Genomic DNA, 22,538 nt, shown 5'->3' with positions numbered 1-22,538 from the left:
CATCGCATTGAGCGCAAATCTCACACTTTTTAATCAAATTCACCGGAAATCTTACATCTTTTAGCTATTTTTAGCGGTGAAACCTCAACCCGGGTATTCGATCTTTTTCACATTATGTTGTCTCATAATTTTTATTATAAAAAAATTCATCATAACAAATGTTTATCATTTCAGTAAATACACCATTCAATTTAACACTCACTTTATAATTTGGAACACTGAGTGCTTTTTCAAATTGCTCAGAAAGTCAGAAAAGGACTTGTGCCAATAATATTATCTTCTATCACTCTTTTTCGCACAAGTGTTCTGTCTGTGAAAACTTCTCAAATTCTTTTGTTTTAATTAAGTTTTCGACCGAATAAATAGAAGAAAATAAAAAGAGAGTTCAAAAGCTGCTGAGAACAGAAAAATTCAAAAGCGGTACATTGGATAGTTTCAATTCAGTATAAGACAAAAAATCGTTCAACTAAAAATATTTAAGCTTTTTCTATCATTATTATAATTGTTTTCGTTATAACTTCACCCAAAAGTTTGCTGTTTTTACAGTATCTTCGATTAAATAATTGATTGTCAACGCCACTTTATTGTAAGCGGTTAAAATATGCCGCCAAACTTTGATCCATTTACTCTCGAAGGTGTTATATTTGAGGGAAGCTACACTAAAGACTCTGTTCTAGCTACAAAAAATTTCAAAAGTCGGCCAGACGATATCTTTATCTCAACATATCCTAGATCTGGGACCGCATGGACGCAAAATATCCTCATTGGAACAGTCTATGGCACGGATAACCTAACTGATGGTCAAAATTTTGACCTGCATTACCTTTCGCCGTACTTGGAACTAGTCCTGAATGATGTGACTGGTTGTGCTTTAGCTGATAATTCGTTGAAAAACCCACGATTGTTAAAGCATCATTTACCAGTTCATATATCACCCATTGACATATTCTCTAAGGAACTTAAAAACGTTCTTGTTTTTCGCAACCCTAAAGACGTTTCCCTAAGTTACTTTAAATTGTATAAAACGGGTCCCAATTTGAGAAGGCATCAAAGTCCAACGCTACAAATTTTCCTGGATCGGTTTTTGGAAGGTAGAGTTAATTATGGAAGCTGGTGGAGTTGGAACAAACAATGGATCAAATACGGCAGGTAGGATTGCAACAACTTAACGCAACTTTTCGGAAAACTTTGAATTAATTTAGTTTTTTTTGCAGTTACCGGAAGCGTAAAGCATTATCACTCTTTCTTTGATCTAATTTGCCTCATTTTTGGATCTAATTAACACTTTCGGGTCTAATTTGACTCATTCAATGAATCCTTATCGAATCACGCTAAATTTAAGCGAGCTCACCTTCGTTCTGTATCAAAGCAAGACACGCACAAAAACAAATAATAGCAAACATTAATTGCTACCAAAACTCGATGACAATATATTAAAACAGAAGATAACAAAATGAAACAGGAATCCGATAAAACCCAATCTAAACAAATCACCCTGTACTTCAATAGATGTTCATTGGATAAGATATATGACCTCTCAATAATGCGACTCCGTGACAGGCCAACGAAGAAGAGCAAAATGTTCAAAAAGACTTTCCTTTGATTCAAAACAACCAATTTCAAATTGAATGAAACCCCTTTGTATCAACTCGGCTCATTAGGAAGGCTACATTATACGTCATAGGAATTGAGACTTGTCGTTATCTCTAAGATGTTGGACCACTGTAAAAATAACCACAAACACGAAACAAAAAACAATTGAATTCAAGAAGAATTCGGTGCAGCAACCGTTGAAACCACAGGATGTTCACGGAGAATATTAAACAGCGCTAATATTACACTTTTGCTACGCCATTTTGATAATCTCACTAGGCTGATCATGTGAAAAGCAAACAAAAAACTCAAAAAGAGCAATTAACCAAAAATAACACTTTATTATGAAGATGCGTAGTACCAAAGCCAAGAAACAATTAGTTTGAAATAAAAATGTTATAAAGACTGAATCTTGAATTACTGGAGAGAGGATACGACCTGTCGATACAGACACCAAGCTACAAAATTGAAAGATTTAAAATAAAAGAGACAAAGCTCAAAAACCTACTGAATTTTTAAAAAGAAATAATTTCAAAAGTTCAAACAAACCATAAGCTTTCAAATTAAAACGAAAAGATATAAATTTGGAAATGCTCAGGAATCCAAACTAACTCGCTTTTATTGAGACCAAAGTATGCTTAAGCTGACGAAAGCGATTAAACGAATTGTTTTGGTCCGTCTTAATTTTAACTGCGTCTTCCAATTAAAAGGTATTCGTGAAAAAGACAACAAAGAAAAAACTACAAAAATTGAAAAAAAATCAGGCTATGGGTTCTGTTAAACAATCCTAGAAGCAATCATGGCCTTTGATTGTCACAAATTTGCCGAACGACAACAAAAAGAACGACATTTAGAGGAAAAAAACAACAAAAAGTCCTAATAGATTTTGGGAATTCACGGGTGCGAAGCCCTCAAAACATTAAGATTTACCTGACGTCATTAAAAAGATTTTTTGCGCAATCCATGAATGCCAGCTGGAACTATCTTTAAGGTGATAAGTCGAAAATAGGACAAATTATAACCCCAAACACAGGAAAATATGCAAAAAAAATGGGAAGTACAAAATTATCTTTTTCACAAAAAAAACATTTGAAAGTCAATAAAAGTTTTAGCTCTAATCCCAAATCAGTATATTGATTCATTTAAACATCCTTAGAAACAATTAAGCTTTTGATTGACAGGAATATGCCGTACGAAAACGAAAAGAGCCCCAATTACAGGCGAAGACAAAATTCCAATAAGTTTTGTGAGAGAACGGCTTTGCAATCGTTAAAACTATCAGCTATTCACGGAAGCGATTAAACATGTTTATTTGCTCATTCTTTCAATTTCAATTGAAGCTATGCTTAATATGATTAGTTGAAAAGGAAATAAGTACCTACCTGAAATAAAGAAAAATATGCAAAAATTCAAAAATTTTTTGTGGAATTTCGTAGTAGGAAAGCCAAAAAGCATTATTTGAAAATCAAACCACTAGGAGAGTTCTTTGGAATAATTTTTGGCTGTATATACAGAGACTAAGCTGCATGTGGACTGAAATAAAATTAAAAAACGACAAATTTCAAAATCTCACCAACATCCTCTTTAAACAAAAACATTAAAAGTCATAAGAGGCATTAACAAACAACTGAAGGTATTTTATAGGCTCACCTGTAACTCTTTAGGAAGCAAATTGGACCTTAAAGTAAAAAAGTGTAGTCAGGAGGCTGGAAAAGAAATGACAAATGAATCTCAAACAAAAAGAAAAATCATTTAATGTTTACGAAACTACATAGTCAAAGCTATAAAAAGTATTAGTTTTTTCTGAAGACAAACTAATTTTTTTCATATGGCCTTTTTTGTTGTCAGAGGGATATGTCATTGGTTGGGCCGTGATTTGAAGTAACTTTTTACAGTAATCAACATAAAAAAAGGAAACTGGGAAGAAAACTTGAAAAAGACCGCGAGTATAATCCGACTAATTATTGATTGTAAGAATCCATGATGAGTTCGATTCCCGCTCCGGTTTTTCTCAGCGTCCAACAACACCAATTAAGTTTTCCATATGTTAGTAAACTAGAATAATTAGCAAATGAAAGATTTCAAAAACCACAAATATATCATGCATTTTGTATAATTATTAGGTTCTTTTTTTGGAGAAACGGCAAAACTTGAATTCCAGAACACTCCTAGAGGAAGCTAGTGTACAGCTATAATTTTTGGATTTTTCAAAGATTGTGGCATCAGATTTCAGGTCTCTACTTCCTGCAAATTTAAACGAACTAGGAAACAGAAGCTTATTTGGAGCCTTTTTTCTTATTTAAAAAAGACTCGAATTCGAAAAATTAAGCAGAAATATTAACAAAAAAAACTCGGATAAAACAAGTTGGCGAACTTTCTCTAACCTTGACCGTAAAACAAATTACATTGTTTTTTCGAAAAAAAAAGTTTAACGACTTTAGCAAAATTGACCAAAATTTGGTCAAAAACTACGGAAAATGTGAATTTAAACAATGGAATTCACTCTACTTTTCTCAAAAGTTTAAACCTCGAAAACTCTTATCAAGAAACGAAAATCAAAAAAAATTTAGTTCCATATTCTACGCTGGACGAGCTTTCTAATGATACCAGTCTCAACTCTCTACGATGAATATATCGATCGGCTAAAATTGTCTGAAGAAAAAAAACCCATTTGAGTATATATTTCCTCCCCCACAAGTGGGTCGGAACAATAAATTAAATCATATAACTCGCGTATTCATATCAAACTTTTTCTATTTTTGAAGACTGTAAATAGATTTGAGTGGATACTAGGAGACGAGCATGGTTTAAACAATGTGATACCTAGTATGGACTTCTGGAGAATGACCCCAACAGCTCTTGCTTTTGTGATACTACATAAATTCTATTTGAGCCAATCCTTTAAAATCAAATCTTTCAAGTACTTTTTCTCGATCTGAAGTTTTAATTCAGTCTACCAGTTTCAAAAATAGACATTTTTTACGCAAAAACAAAAAAAAGCTAATTTTCGAGTCTTTATTTTCTCGCAAAAAGGTAACTCAAGAGGAACTCCCAGTTGCTAGCTTCATATTTCTGCTCCAGAAAACTTACCTTCAAAGAATGTTTTTTGCCCTAATATCATATAATTTTTTATCTCAATAAATTTTCATAGGCACACAATTTCAATGACGAGCTTGATGGATACAATAAGCGCTGAAAACTATTGTTAAATTTCATTGCAAGCAAAAAGACAGCATGAGCCAATTTTGCAGAATTAGACTCACCCCCAATACCTTTCCTTATAAAATTCAACCTAGACTACGTGATATGCAGTATGCACGACCTCATCAATGTCAACCACTTCGACTTAAAAATAGCTATTTATGAAAAACCAGAAGGCTTCGTCGTTTTCAGGACAAAATACCCAATGCCAAAAAAACCCAATGCGCCAACATGCCCTAGGTATACTCCAATATACTCTACTGTTATAGTTGTCCAAAAGCATTTTTAGTATATTAATACCTACAAGAGATTCTTTATGATGTAATAATATGTATTTACCATGCTTTAAATCTCATATTGTTTTTTGCCCGGCCAGGTGGGGCATGGCCGTGCCTCAGCAGCCCGTGCGACTGGATGTAAAACAATCACAACCAAACATAAATTTTCGGCTTGTCAAAGCATGCTCATAATACTGGTATTGACTGCTAATTTGTAATGGAACTATTGAACGAAAAGATTATGACTTCGGGCTTTTGACATAGGGTTAATTGCTATGTACCCCTTTTATCATATTTAAGCTGATAATTTAATCTAATATTCGCCTGTGATGGTTTCATGTAGCGAGTCTCATGAGCCATTTAGGCTACTGACCACGAGTCATGGCCAAATGAGTTACTCTTTCCGTAAACGATCAGTCATCAACTTTATCACACTCTTAAAAATTATTTTAGATATTCCATCCTGAATATTGATTTTTGAATTTTTAACAATGAGCTATAATATTGAATTTAATTTGAGTATTTTCTCTCATCGGTTTTTGCCATCTGGTATTTTGCTGTGACACATGCTACAATTTTTACTCTTGTTTCTGTTCACTGTAGATCTTCGAACCGATAATAACGTATGTTTTTAAAAGCTTTGTAAGAATTGCGATGAAAATTATTATCATTAACGCGCTCCTCAATCTGGATACAATTTCTCAAAAGTGCTGAATTTTTATACGGATGCGCTGAATTAGCGCTAAAACTTTGTAAGAAACGCGCTGAAATTTTATTGCTTTTACGTTTTCTCAAAAGCGCTGAAACTTTTCTTCGGATGTGCTGAATTTGCGCTGAAACTTTGTAAGAAATGCGCTGAAAAAAGTGCTGAAACTTTTGGAAGAATTGTACTCAAAATGCGCTGAAATTATGTAAATGCGCTTAATATGCGCTGAAATTTTGAATTTTCAGCGCCTTTTCAAAGTTTCAGCGCATTTCAGCGCATTCAGCGCTTTTCTTACATAGTTTCAGCGCATTCAGCTCACTACTTACAAAAAATGCGCTGAAACGGCGCTGACATCTCGACCCGGGTTAGAACTTTTCTCTCGCTCTCTGAAGTTTTCATGCTCTTATTTGTCTTTTAATTTTTCTTGAAGAAAGTTTAGTTTTATTGATTGTGTCCGGTTTTAGCTAATTTGGTAATGTGAGATTTCAGATAATAGCAAAGGAGAATCAACAACAGAAATTCGATGAATAGTTTTTCTTGATATTTTAAAATGGGAACTGAGTATGATCTTTGAGTTACAAATTTAAGGTGGGTCTAAATTTTCTCCCTGTTGTTCTATATTTCTCCCTGAAGGAAATGAGAAGAGGGGGATACAAAATTTCTGTGCATGGTGAGTAGAATTATCATGAGATTTGGTGAAAAGATGAGATTTTTTTTGAAAGTTTATAGCATTCGAAGCAGCAGTGTCTAATGCCTCAGTCTAGTACGCGTTCATAAATTCGATTTGTTCTATTTATCTTTCTTTATCATAACCAGTCAGTGTTTTTTCTGCTGATGGCAGTATCACGAGGATTATCTACTTTGTTAGCCGCCCAAGTCATTCAGCATAGCAAGTTCTATACTCGACCAGTATTACTACATATATTTGAGGTTTTGAGCTGTAAAACTCAAAACAGTCCAAAATGTAGAAGTCGTTAAATAGAGATCTGAAACTTATCACAATTGTGGATTTTGTTCTCGGTTGTGAGACAGCTCTTAAGTTGACTGCGGTGCTCAACTTCAGAGACCAAAAGTGCTCGTACCGATTCAAATCCCCAGATATTTCATAAATAGTTACGTTGGAATAATCAAACTACCTCTTACCATTTGATCTTGAAAGATTTTGTACGTCCTTAATAAGAAAACTTGCAGGTTCACTCAAGTTTAAGGTGGTGTTTATACATTCATATAACGACTTGCAAGTTCCTTTTGCTTACTTATTTAAAATTCACTGCCGTAAGTTTGCCTCGTATTATATCTAATAAAACTTAGCTGTCGTTAATACGAAATTCAATACGAGGTTCTAATAAGATATATATTCTTCTTGCTTACTTAGTAAGACTTCTAACGCCTAGTAGTAACTCTTATGAGACTTCGTAAGCTCGTCGTAATTTGAGGAGTAGAACAGCTATGCCGATAACTTCGACTCGTTTTGTATGCGATGGTGTCTTGTTCGAAGGACCCTTCACAAAAGAATCGGTCCAAGCTGCCAAAAACTTCCAGGGTCTGCCTGATGATATTTACGTCTCTACATACCCAAGATCTGGAACCACCTGGGCTCAAAACATTATAATTGGCATGTTATACGGATTGGAAGTGCTAGAGCACAATGAATCCTTTGAGATAAGAAAACTAACGCCATATCTAGAGGCAAATTATGGCGAATTATACGGGTGTGATTTAGCCAATCAGATTTCAAGAAGACCACGATTGTTGAAAACACACCAGTCAACCAACTTAGCACCTCCGGAAATCTTCTCATTGAAGCGAAAGAACGTCATTGTGATCAGAAACCCAAAAGATGTGTCGCTGAGTTATCATGAGTTTTACCACAATAACATGTTCCTTAAGGATTTTGCCAGCCCAACACTTGTAGAATTCCTGGACAGAAGTTTGACAGGTCAGGTGCTAAATGGTAGTTGGTGGTTGTGGGCAAAACCTGGCTTGATTTTTGTCGGTAAGGCCGAACAAATACCATTAAATTTAATTAAAATTTAGAGTGGAAACCCGGAAAAGATTTTAAAAAACTAGTCATACCAACTCATTTCACATTGTTGGGATGCGTATGTAGTCAAAAATTGCTCTTGAAGCAATTTTATGACAGTTAAAGAATCTGTTTTCATTTTCCGCAGCGTACGAAATGGGCGTTTTACATTCAACCTGGTCACATGTACGAATAGGCTGCACTCGTGTTCAAATGACGCCTGCTTTGTTCATAGTGCCTGTTCTGACAAACGCGGTTATTAGAAACAAAAATTGTGTCATCTAAATTGAAAAACAAAGTGAGATAAAGTCCCTCATCCGGAATAATCTGTACAATTGTTTTAAGGTTGTTTGGTACTCTTAGCAATTTCAAATTGAATATGCGTAAACAAAAAAAAACTCAAGGTTATAGACAGCCTACTCTAATCTGATTTTTATTTTGGCAAGTGGGTGGTATCAATTAGCTATCGTAGGACTAGCGAAAGTTCTGATTTTCTACAGATTTTGTATCCAAGCTTAGAATCCTATGTAAAAACGGATTTAGGAAAATTAAAAAAAAATATATAAAAAATCAGCTGGTGGGATTTGCTAACTTGCTTTGGCATTGGCACTTCATGGTTGACAAGCTTTCGCAATTGCTGCTAAACCGAAGTTTCCATTACCGTTTTTCATAAACTTTTCTTCTATAAACCTCAGACGATTTGTAGTTATTATTTTTTTGTGACTGTGACTAAACCGTTTTTATATATTTGCTCTTGTAACTAAATCGTGCTTGCAAAGACAATTTAATGAATATTTCAATTTTCTGAATTTCTCAACTATGAGCATCAATTGTGTCTGAATAAATAACAAGATGTTCATATATATATATATATATATATATATATATATATATATATATATATTTATATATATACATACATATATATATATATATATATATGGATATTGTAGCAGTAGAAATGCTGGATGTACACCTCCAACCAATCAGAGACTGAGAAGACACTATTCTCTTTTATAAAACGCTAACTCCACTATCTGTAGTCAGTCTAATGGAGTAGTTGCACGATGTGTATACCGCTGACTCCGGTGGTACTCCTAATAACCACCGTTATAATTGAAGTTTATCTTCTGTGTTCTATAGAGTCGGATAGTCTGAGAAATATAGGTAAACCTACTTCGCGCGCAGAAATAAGTAGCCCTAATTCTTTGTACCTTGAGGCTGTAAAAAGAGCTCTCTCGGATACTGTTATAACAGGTGCTAACAAACACTAACCATAAAAAGCACTCACACAAAACACAAGCTTTTCTCTTTAAAGAGAAATCTAGAACCAGATTCTATATTTTTATATATATTTGCACATTTTAATTTGAAGTAAAAGGCAACCACATTCCGAATAAAAATTAAACAGTAATCAACTTATTAAAATGAGCCTGCAGAATAGCCAAACGTCGACCCAATCCGATGCAAATTCCGATGAAATACAATTAGCTGTTCTTACATAACAGAACAAACACCTTTTATGTGATATTAAACCTTTTGAAGTATCACACTATCAAAACCAAGATGAACTAAACATACACTTGAACACGGCACAACAACTTGAACTCCATTATTTTATTGTTGAGCAACAGCCTCTCCTTCCTAACTGCAAAGGCTTCACAAGTCTCTCGAATAACTTTTCTTTCGTATTTAATTGATGTCTAAGAAACTCAACTCACAAAAAGCACAATTTTTTCTGTGACCCTCTTGCTGATGTTTTCACCTCACTTATCTATGACACCACGTTATTCAGTCCACTATCAGACACTTTCTTTGAATTTCTTAACGGAGTATAAAACCAATTACAGCTAACTGATAGAGCTGGTTTATTTAGAGAATCAGCATTTGAACTTTTAAAACGCTTAGCATCAACATTAAATATTGTCGCTAAACAATCACAAAAACAAAGCGTACACAAAATCGCTAGAAAAGAAAGTGGAGGTTTTAACTCACCTGATAAAAACATATATTAGCTCAGTAAGAATGCAGATCTACCAGTAGAAGAGATACTAGGAACTCTCACACTCTTTCCTTGCTACATACATAGATTTTGGAAACGCCTCGTACCATATTCTTTCAGCCACAAAACTAATAGCAGAAAGATATCGTTAAACTAATAGCAGTCGAAAGAACGTTATAATATATCTATGATCCAATATGGTTTCCAGAAAATTATATAACCACTGCAGAAGTACCATCTGAAATTATAAACAATTAAAAATTGGCCATGGACAAACTCACTTGAGAAAAATAATGCTGAAAACCAACAATTTACATTCAATAATATCGCAAATCCCACAAACACGTCTCTATAGGCGTCACCAAATATGGATAGTATAGTACCTTCACAACCAATGGACTCAATTGTGAATGAAACCACAGAAACGGATTTTAATTTCACATTGCTAGTCAATGCATTAGGTTTTTCATCACAAACAGTAAACACTCCATCACTAACAGACCACGATAATAACAATAATAACCATAAAGATAATAATAGTTCTACTAATAATACTAATAATACTTTATACCAAATCACCTGAGATATATAATTCTTTCTATGAAGAAAAATGGAATCACTGACATGTTTTTGTTAGAAACAGCAAAACATTCTCCTGTGAAAACATTATGAAAATTGCCCTGTCACCCCCACTTCAACAACCAGAGCAACAAAGGTTTGTTACACTATTATCGTCGTTTCCAAGATCTAAGCATAAACGAACCGAATCAAATATAGTATTTCATACAAAAAACAGAAATCACAAAAAATTGTTTGACAATGTCTGCTTCTGACAATATTTCACAAAACGCATTCACACGATCTCTCAGGCCACCCCGGTCGTAAGAAAACGCTAGCTACAATAACAGATGTTTATTTTTTCCCGAACATTAAAACGTGGATAGCAATCCTTACACGCTAGCTACAATAACAGATGTTTATTTTTTCCCGAACATTAAAACGTGGATAGCAATCCTTACACAAGATTGCCTCAAAGGACAAAGAAACAACTCTATGCCAAAACGTACTTCTAGCTTCCCAACAGCCATTCCTAGAAGTTTCGCCAGACTTCAACAATCAAAATTTGATGAACACAAAAAAGGACCAATTTTTCCTTCTTCAAATGAAAACTCTTATGTATACGTTATATTAGATGCTTTCACACACTATGTTGTTCCTCATCTTTCACTAAAAATGATGCAACCAATGCAATAAACGTTAAATTTGACCACTGGATAGATAGTTTTGGATTTTCTGATACTTTAGTCACAGAGAACGCAAATGAAATTATTAACGGCGATTTTGCACGCTTTTGATGTGTGTATAATGTGCAATTTAAACCACGTACACCATAAGCACCCTGGTCAAACGGACTAGTTGAGAATAGCAATAGCCAACTTAATATATTTCTCCGCACCGCAAAGTCCTTGATACACAATATCACAATATGAAAAATGGCCACAGAAAGTAAAAATATTTTCTTTTGCTTTTAGCTCTCACGTTAGAACAAATTTGGGTCTTTCGCCATTTAAACTCGTTTTCAGTATTAGACCTAAAAAGCCCATCATATTTACTCTATCTTTCACCACAAATAGTTTTGGAAAATGTAATCCTTCACAAACTTCCCGATACAATTTCTGCGCCAAACACACACACAAATACACACACATATATTGATCATTTCGGTCATCACCCACAAATTGAAAAATTAAAGGAAAGAATTTTTTTACAATGGCTCCCACTCAGATAATACTAATGAAGAGCACAATTATCTCGAGCAGAATGAACTTTCATTCAAATTCATAACCCGCCATTTTTTAACGGCTCAACCACTCAAAATTAACACGTATGTTTGAATTGTTAACAAAGCCCCAAATTTTTGAAACTCAAAAAAAGTATCGCCACAGAAAATTGGCACTTATGAAATTATGGACGCCCCATTATGGTAAAATATATTTCAGAAGATTTTTCAGACAAAAAAATAACTCGTCATCGAAGTAACATGACTCCTCCAAAGGAACTCTTCTTTCAAGAACAAATGGCGAAACATTTCTCTAATAACTCGTTATTACGACTTCACCCTCAAAAACCGACTATCACTAAGTCAAAATCCGTCTCGTTGAATCTAGACATGCCCGGTATACCATCATCATATTTAGATAACCCCCCCATCAATGATCTTATACCCAACCTAGACTACTCGAGACATGCTTGGAAGACTGCACTACAAAAAATGAAGACTGCACTACTTAAAAAAACAACCGACAAAAGACCACAGAGTCTTTAGACCATAATCAAAAATTTTGTCTTCACGAACGACGCACTTTAAATTCACACATATACTACCTTAATCACATACAAAAATTGATCTCCCGCTTTAGTAAGCCGAACACAGTTTAGCATAATACCTAGAATACTCCATAAATAGAAATCTCAAAAAGTTACAAACACGTAGCTCTCTTATTTGAGGGGGAAAGGGGGATAATTCGGATAGTTCTTTCACCCTTTTCCTTTCTATTACAATTACTATCACTGGGAAAACTAAAAAAGCTCTTTCTCTAAGCTAACATAGCCTACAAATCAACTTTCCACCTGGTACCCCAGCAGAACTACAAAAGCCCCTTCATCAGCAAATGAAAAAGAGGTGAATATAGGCCATTCACCATGACTATAAAAGAAAGTAAATTAACCAAAAATTAAGTTAACAGTCGACCCAGAGATCGGTCGGGGAAGAATTCCCCAAAGTGTTTAATTTATCGAGATATGACTCAAAAACTTTTTTCTCCCGAAAAAAAGTCGCGGTCAGATCAAATTGCATCGTCTAAAAACACTTCACAGTCTTTTTAACACTTCACAGTAACTCAGTTGTCTCTCTCTTTCTTTCTTTTATCGCAACTCTATCGCAACGAACCTTTTTCTCAAGTTTAACTCACTCTCTCAACTCTCAACTTATCTTTCTGAAGTCCATTCAGAAATCTAACTCTCTCTCTCTCTCTCACTACTTTTTTTTAATTGTGAAAAAATTTCAAGCTTCCACACATATTCCAAATATTCTCTCTTTCTCTCTTGATTAATCATAAAGAACTGTCTCAAAGTACTGTTTTGTTCTATCACTTCAAAGAAACTTTTCAATTATCTCACAGCAGCAAATTTCAACCACCTCACAGCAGCCTTCTCTCAATCAACAAAGTTTCAGTTTCACTACACTGAAACTTATCTTTCGTCTACACTACAGACATGTATGCAGTTAACTTCTCAACTCAGACTGGAAGTGTTGTTTTTTAGAACTCTTTATGCTGATACTTTCCGATACATTTGAAGCTTTAAAATCAAGCAAATATGCTTTCAAGATATCTTTTACAATCTCGATCACATCATATAATTACATACTTGTTGCTAATGAATTTTTTATACAAGAAATTTTAATAACAAATATACTGCTTTCTTTTATCTTTAAATTTTTCCGCCACAAGCAGCAACAAAAACATCTGAACCCCTTTGTGCTGACATAAAGAATCAATTTGGACGCTATCCCAGCTTCTTACCATAGAATATAGATCGGAGACATCCTTAAATTGATGACCAACAACAACAGTGCACGAAACAAAACTGAGTATCCTCACACAATTGAACGCAAAGACAACACAATTGAAGAATACTTAACAATTTTCTCTGCTGATTTTTTAGATCTCATCTATCAGCATAACGCCCTCCCACCAGAATCACCCTTCGCAGCAATCCGAGTAAGTATACCTCAATAACATTTGCTGGTAATTGTCGTTCCATCCTCAAATTACTACAATTTATATTATTGTGGTCACTGCCCCACTCTGAGCCAACGCTAAACGTCACAATTGCGTCCCCTAATCAACAACCCAACACTAGCCCAATCCTCCCACGGTCACAGAATCACCAACTTGTTCTTACAGAGACGCTACAAAACAATCCACCCCAAAAGTCATCCTTTAAACTCTTTAATAATAAAATCACAAGCACAAGAAAACGAAGGACACCCATACTCATTCATTGCTTCTGCCAAATATGCAGATAGACCTCGTCCTAATGGACACTCCCCCCGCGCGTTTTTTCTCAAAGTCAGTAATCCCATAACCACCCATCAGAGTCAAGTGCAAGTACACCACGCGCAAACAGAATAACAAAAATTGAACAAAAATTTATTGTCGTAGTCAGTTTTTATTGCAAACGCAATTTTGCAACAAACACCTTTTGTACCTGCTTCACTACAAGCACCAAAACCAGAATAATAAACAATTCTGATACCTTAAACCACTCAAGCAATTAGTTTTGTAAACGCAAACAAAAAACATAGATCACAATTCTGCAACCAAAACACACTGTCCGGGATATAAAGAAAATAACACAAGATATTAGTCTTATTTAAGATAGTTCTAATTCAGAACTGCTTAGTTTTCTTTTTTCTTTGTCGAATCCTTCATAAATTGCGAGTGATCCTTTTAATCCGCCGCAAGGACCAGTAACTAAATTTGAACGCCTAATCTCACAAGCTCAATGGAACCACACTTTAAACATAGTCAATTCATCACCGTCTTCCTAAAACTTACTATCATTAGCTTTCAAGGCTGTCCAGCTATAAAAACTCTTAGATCCAACTCCCCCACTCATTTAGATCAGTTCTCTCATCAGTGTATTGGAAAAACAGTAGACACGACAAGAAATTAACCTACTTTACCATTACCTTTTTTCTTTGCCAACTCGATCGTAAATTGCGAGTAATCATTAATCCACCGCAAGGACCAGTAACTAAAACTGAACGCCTACTCTCACAAGCTCATTGGAAGAACTCTTTAAACATAGTCAATTCATCACCGTCTTCCTAAAGTTCACTATCATTTAGTTTTCAAGGCTCTCCAGCTATAATAACTCTTAGATCCAACTCCCCTACTCATTCAGATCAACACTCTCATCATTGTATTGCAAAACAACCAGACACTGGAAGAACTTAACCCCCTTTACCATTAAAGCTTGACCCAAAATTTTTAGTTCTCCCTTTCGCTCTCTTTGATAAATCAAATTAACAGTGATCAACAACATAATTGGGCTAAACAAAGAATAACTTCAAATAAATATACAAAATCACACCAGTACAGAAGCAGAGAGCACATGATTTACCTAATTAATTGGAATCCTCATTCTGAGTTGAAATCGTAGTTGAACAAGATAAATTGATTTTTCACCCAAAAACAGCTGCTCTGACTATTTTTAGAGTACAAACCAACGCCTTACCTTTCATTTGCCGAGAAAAACACTATAAGTTTGACACAAACACTAAAAAACAGCGGGATATTTTGTTTTTTTATAATACACGCTCTGGTCTATCCTAAACTTGTCTATTACATATTTAATCAAACTCTTGATTAATTTTTTTTTGTCCTCACCACTACCTTTAAATCAACCGATCGCAATTGATAAACGTAACATCTCTACTCCCAGATCAGGAGTACAAGATCTGGTTGTCACTCGCTTTGCCTGCTCTTCACATCATATCACAAATATGCAGTATTATAAGCTCAATAATATAAGCAAAGATAAGATCAATCCAGCACATTTTCAAAACCTACCTGTCCAAGTTTCCGTCTTCTCACAAATATAAACACTTCAAGCACGCCCGTACGCCATACATGCAAAATTCAGCGATGAAAAACTTTTTCCACACAATCTCCCTTGAAAATGGCTTCTGGTTTGATCACTATAGTTCGTATGTTAACAATATGGAAAGACTTTTCTTTCCCACAAAAACTTGAAGCTCGTACTGAATTTGCAAGCATTAGTCTCATAAGCAGACACCACTATCACCCACAATTGATACAATTTGATTTAATTAATGATCCACGTTGGCAAGATAACATGGAAACCAAGCATGGCTGCTTCCAACTGGATCGGTACCGCCCTTTTGCATCTCAACATTGAAATCCCGTATATAATCAACCGGACCATGATTGGATCCCAAACGCCACTGATAATCACGGGAGCTAAGTGCCCAGGACAAAATTCAAAAAACGAATATCATGTCTTTCACCCACTAGGATGATCACATCAACTGACTAACATCACACTGAGCTTTGATGTCAAATTTGAAAGTTTTATTATGGCAAAACACGCATAAAATGCCATATCGAAACGGGGTTCTGTCCCCCCAAGTCCTGCTAATAACACATCATTTATTTGGGAACTAAATGATTAATGTCGAATTTTCTACGTTGGTAGATCAAACACCCGATTGATAAAATTCCAAAAACGGTAATTTCTTGAAAAACTCACAAACAATGGAACTAACTTTGGACACCAACATAATGCAACCATGTACACAAACCGCTCTCAAGACCATCTTTATGATGAGGCCGCACTCACTTGCCCTGAAGTACTCACAAAGCCTATTTCCAATTGTAATGAGGATCGCCCATATTAGGCCACACAATCTCAAGACATTTTTATACAAAACAAAGAAGGTTTTAACTTCGTCACATGCAAGGCCTCCGAAGAATTTAAGGATGTCCACATAACAATCCGTACTAATGCACCTGCTGGCACAAAAGCAAACATTAGGAATGGATATATAATTACCCAAGAATCACAGGTCCATAGATAATTCGAAAAGTACAAAAATGATTTGGTGCTGTGAACCCAAAAGTACAGATCGACGCTAATTTTAATTACATGATCAGTCGCATATTACTTGACATGGCCCACGGAATTCTTTCTATCTACAAAAAAACTCTGCAATTTTGATCGCGAGTTGATACAAACCGCTTTTATTGTATTAACGCAAAAATTTCCACTTGTTGGATGTATAATATATCACAAGTCAGCGAAACACATTTGTTACACTAAAAAGTTCAAATGCTATATCGCTTCTTCAAGGTAAAACGTCTCCTCACCTTTTTATGTACTAGAGAATCCATGTTTTGAACGTATACCTATATATTACCGGAACAATCTCCAATTCGTAGATCAAGTCACATGAAAAACATTCCCTTGGTCTATTAAAACACCATGTAAAACTGACTTTTTCGACGAGAAAGTTTCACTATACGCAGATGTTGATGTGTCATACCGCTTACCCAACTAAAGTGCGAAACCACGTTTAAGTATACTCACCAACGAAATTCAAAGACGCTTCAACAACGCCGATTTCACTGCACAACAGCTTGGCATATTTAGCCAAAGAGATTGACTACCCCTATAGATAAAATAAAACTTATTCAAAAAAAGATGATTCCGCAGAGAAATTTGATGTTGCACAAGCTGTTAACTTTACAGACCTTACAAAGCAAGCACAGTTACAAGCTCAATTTTCACAATTACAAAGTCAATACACAAATAATTTCAATAAAATATTTATTATCGAAAAATAATTTACATTTCGACGTCTCGATTGGCGTGATCTTATAAACGGCAACTATTTAAAAGAATCCTTTATCGGAATCGCTGGCTATCCATCACACTCACAAGTTGAAATGAAATGACTACACAGAAAGTTTGAGATATTTTAAAAGAAAATCTCCTCTTCTGTACACAATAACTCGATTAAAAATAGATCTTCAACTCTCCCCACCTCAAATAATAAATGCTATAAATTATCAGCAAAACACAGCATGTACCGGATTTCAAATCATTACACTTACATACCTTTAATCCTAGCAAAAGTAAAGTTTCACGAGCTACTTCATTATCTAAAGATTCAGATTCTTTTGAGGATGAAACTGACTACCAGGAACTCCCGGCAGAACTCGTTTTAAATTTAACTAGCACCCGCTTTTAACACTCGTTTTGTTTCAGCAACACTACAGCTCTGAACCCATATAAGCAAAGATAAGATCAATCCAGCACATTTTCAAAACCTACCTGTCCAAGTTTCCGTCTTCTCACAAATATAAACACTTCAAGCACGCCCGTACGCCATACATGCAAAATTCAGCGATGAAAAACTTTTTCCACACAATCTCCCTTGAAAATGGCTTCTGGTTTGATCACTATAGTTCGTATGTTAACAATATGGAAAGACTTTTCTTTCCCACAAAAACTTGAAGCTCGTACTGAATTTGCAAGCATTAGTCTCATAAGCAGACACCACTATCACCCACAATTGATACAATTTGATTTAATTAATGATCCACGTTGGCAAGATAACATGGAAACCAAGCATGGCTGCTTCCAACTGGATCGGTACCGCCCTTTTGCATCTCAACATTGAAATCCCGTATATAATCAACCGGACCATGATTGGATCCCAAACGCCACTGATAATCACGGGAGCTAAGTGCCCAGGACAAAATTCAAAAAACGAATATCATGTCTTTCACCCACTAGGATGATCACATCAACTGACTAACATCACACTGAGCTTTGATGTCAAATTTGAAAGTTTTATTATGGCAAAACACGCATAAAATGCCATATCGAAACGGGGTTCTGTCCCCCCAAGTCCTGCTAATAACACATCATTTATTTGGGAACTAAATGATTAATGTCGAATTTTCTACGTTGGTAGATCAAACACCCGATTGATAAAATTCCAAAAACGGTAATTTCTTGAAAAACTCACAAACAATGGAACTAACTTTGGACACCAACATAATGCAACCATGTACACAAACCGCTCTCAAGACCATCTTTATGATGAGGCCGCACTCACTTGCCCTGAAGTACTCACAAAGCCTATTTCCAATTGTAATGAGGATCGCCCATATTAGGCCACACAATCTCAATACATTTTTATACAAAACAAAGAAGGTTTTAACTTCGTCACATGCAAGGCCTCCGAAGAATTTAAGGATGTCCACATAACAATCCGTACTAATGCACCTGCTGGCACAAAAGCAAACATTAGGAATGGATATATAATTACCCAAGAATCACAGGTCCATAGATAATTCGAAAAGTACAAAAATGATTTGGTGCTGTGAACCCAAAAGTACAGATCGACGCTAATTTTAATTACATGATCAGTCGCATATTACTTGACATGGCCCACGGAATTCTTTCTATCTCCAAAAAAACTCTGCAATTTTGATCGCGAGTTGATACAAACCGCTTTTATTGTATTAACGCAAAAATTTCCACTTGTTGGATGTATAATATATCACAAGTCAGCGAAACACATTTGTTACACTAAAAAGTTCAAATGCTATATCGCTTCTTCAAGGTAAAACGTCTCCTCACCTTTTTATGTACTAGAGAATCCATGTTTTGAACGTATACCTATATATTACCGGAACAATCTCCAATTCGTAGATCAAGTCACATGAAAAACATTCCCTTGGTCTATTAAAACACCATGTAAAACTGACTTTTTCGACGAGAAAGTTTCACTATACGCAGATGTTGATGTGTCATACCGCTTAACCAACTAAAGTGCGAAACCACGTTTAAGTATACTCACCAACGAAATTCAAAGACGCTTCAACAACGCCGATTTCACTGCACAACAGCTTGGCATATTTAGCCAAAGAGATTGACTACCCCTATAGATAAAATAAAACTTATTCAAAAAAAGATGATTCCGCAGAGAAATTTGATGTTGCACAAGCTGTTAACTTTACAGACCTTACAAAGCAAGCACAGTTACAAGCTCAATTTTCACAATTACAAAGTCAATACACAAATAATTTCAATAAAATATTTATTATCGAAAAATAATTTACATTTCGACGTCTCGATTGGCGTGATCTTATAAACGGCAACTATTTAAAAGAATCCTTTATCGGAATCGCTGGCTATCCATCACACTCACAAGTTGAAATGAAATGACTACACAGAAAGTTTGAGATATTTTAAAAGAAAATCTCCTCTTCTGTACACAATAACTCGATTAAAAATAGATCTTCAACTCTCCCCACCTCAAATAATAAATGCTATAAATTATCAGCAAAACACAGCATGTACCGGATTTCAAATCATTACACTTACATACCTTTAATCCTAGCAAAAGTAAAGTTTCACGAGCTACTTCATTATCTAAAGATTCAGATTCTTTTGAGGATGAAACTGACTACCAGGAACTCCCGGCAGAACTCGTTTTAAATTTAACTAGCACCCGCTTTTAACACTCGTTTTGTTTCAGCAACACTACAGCTCTGAACCCCAGTTCTAACGATGGAGGCTCACCAATCACTCCAAACGTCGTCGACCCAACGGCAAACGAACTCATCATGCTGGATCCCAAACGCCACTGATAATCACGGGAGCTAAGTGCCCAGGACAAAATTCAAAACACGAATATCATGTCTTTCGCCCACTAGGACGATCACATCAACTGACTAACATCACACTGAGCTTTGATGTCAAATTTGAAAGTTTTATTATGGCAAAACACGCATAAAATGCCATGTCGAAACGGTGTTCTGTCCCCCCAAGTCCTGCTAATGACACATCATTTATTTGGGAACCAAAACGATTAAAGTCGAATTTTTTACTTTGGTAGATCAAACACCGGATTGATAAAATTCCAAAAACGGTAATTTCTTGAAAAACTCACAAAAAATGGAACTAACTTTGGATACCAACATAATGCAACCATGTACACAAAGCGCTCTCAAGACCATCTTTATGATGAGGCCGCACTCACTTGCCCTGAAGTACTCACAAAGCCTATTTCCAATTGTAATGAGGATCGCCCATATTAGGCCACACAATCTCAAGACATTTTTATACAAAACAAAGAAGGTTTTAACTTCGTCACATGCAAGGCCTCCGAAGAATTTAAGGATGTCCACATAACAATCCGTACTAATGCACCTGCTGGCACAAAAGCAAACATTAGGAATGGATATATAATTACCCAAGAATCACAGGTCCATAGATAATTCGAAAAGTAAAAAAATGATTTGGTGCTGTGAACCCAAAAGTACAGATCGACGCTAATTTTAATTACATGATCAGTCGCATATTACTTGACATGGCCCACGGAATTCTTTCTATCTACAAAAAAACTCTGCAATTTTGATCGCGAGTTGATACAAACCGCTTTTATTGTATTAACGCAAAAATTTCCACTTGTTGGATGTATAATATATCACAAGTCAGTGAAACACATTTGTTACACTAAAAAGTTCAAATGCTATATCACTTTTTCAAAGTAAAACCGTCTCCTCACCTTTTTATTTACTAGAGAATCCATGTTTTGAACGTATACCTATATATTACCGGAACAATCTCCAATTCGTAGATCAAGTCACATGAAAAACATTCCCTTGTTCTATTAAAACACCATGTAAAACTGACATTTTCGACGAGAAAATTTCACTATACGCAGATGTTGATGTGTCATACCGCATACCCAACTAAAGTGCGAAACCACGTTTAAGTATAGTCACCAACGAAATTCAAAGACGCTTCAACAACGCCGATTTCACTGCACAACAGCTTGGCATATTTAGCCAAAGAGATTGACTACCCCTATAGATAAAATAAAACTTATTCAAAGAAAAGATGATTCCGCAGAGAAATTTGATGTTGCACAAGCCGTTAACTTTGCAGACCTTACCAAGCAAGCACAGTTACAAGCTCAATTTTCACAATTACAAAGTCAATACACAAATAATTTCAATAAATTATTTATTATCGAAAAATAATATCCACTTCGCCGTCTCGATTGGCGTGATCTTATCAACGGCAACCATTTAAAAGAATTCTTTATCGGAATCGCTGGCTATCCATCGCACTCACAAGTTGAAACGAAATGACTACACAGAAAGTTTGAGATATTTTAAAAGAAAATCTCCTCTTCTGTACACAATAACTCGATTAAAAATAGAGCTTAAAAATTACCAGCAAAACACAGCATGTACCGGATTTCAAATCACTACACTTACATACCTTTAATCCTAGCAAAGGTAAAGTTTCACGAGCTACTTCACTATCTAAAGATTCAGATTCTTTTTAGGATGAAACTGACTACCAGGAACTCCCGGCAGAACTCGTTTTAAATTTAACTAGCACCCGTTTTACACTCGTTTTGTTTCAGCAACACTACAGCTCTGAACCCCAGTTCTAACGATGGAGGCTCACCAATCCCTCCAAACGTCGTCGACCCAACGGCAAACGAACTCTTCATGCTGGATGTCGACGACTTTCTTCCATCGCCGTTGACACACATAAAACTGTCTCGTCCAGTATCTGAACCATTTTGCGAGATGCAAATACTTCCCTCCTCAAGAGGGTCCAGGCCTCTCCACAATCACATTTTGTCGATTTGGTTTATTCGCGGATGATCCCACTTCCTTCACCCGCCACTTCTTCCTCATCATCGGGAGAATTGCCTTTATGTATCGGGAGCGACACAAGTTCATTAACTACAACTGTGGGACCGATCAGCTCGACACAAGAACTGCTCCTACAGGGCAAACAGCTTCCGCAATCATTTCAAACAGTGCCGCAGCCGCCACAGCCTCCACACAGCTCTTCTTGGGCCGACGAGGTTGCAGCCAAACAGTCCGATCGTTCAAAACCCGAAACAGTTGTTCCAAACTGGGCCTACTCCAGAAGAATTCTTGGCCCTCATCCCCGTTCACGACCTCTCTTCTACCCTCCACCTGTGATGTCCACACCTGTATCACAGCCAACAAAAATCCAACATTTCATATATGGAGTACCACAGTTCCTCCACCTCGACCTCAACCGTCCTTCCCTCGGCCTCCTTGATACAATCTGCCAACT

General features: G+C 35.8%; 1 protein-coding gene across 2 annotated transcripts in view; it reads left to right on the top strand.

Annotated features, from left to right (window-relative positions):
- Positions 1-22,538, top strand: part of LOC142349940 (sulfotransferase 1A3-like) — an 86,904-nt gene that overhangs the window by 16,669 nt on the left and 47,697 nt on the right. The window contains exon 1 of one of the 2 annotated variants that reach the window (XM_075401808.1): positions 386-1,149. The exons of the other annotated variant lie outside the window; for it this stretch is intronic. Within the exon in view, the coding sequence (XP_075257923.1) occupies positions 602-1,149 (548 nt within the window). The 5' untranslated portion in view covers positions 386-601. Of the gene's footprint in view, positions 1-385; positions 1,150-22,538 lie in introns of those variants that run through there. 2 annotated transcript variants of the gene reach the window in all.

The sequence above is a fragment of the Convolutriloba macropyga genome, chromosome 1 (assembly GCF_964194025.1).
Source record: "Convolutriloba macropyga chromosome 1, txConMacr16.3, whole genome shotgun sequence".
NCBI lineage: Eukaryota > Metazoa > Xenacoelomorpha > Acoela > Convolutidae > Convolutriloba > Convolutriloba macropyga.
Note: the sequence above shows the minus strand (reverse complement) of the source record. Positions and strands in the feature narration are given on the sequence as shown.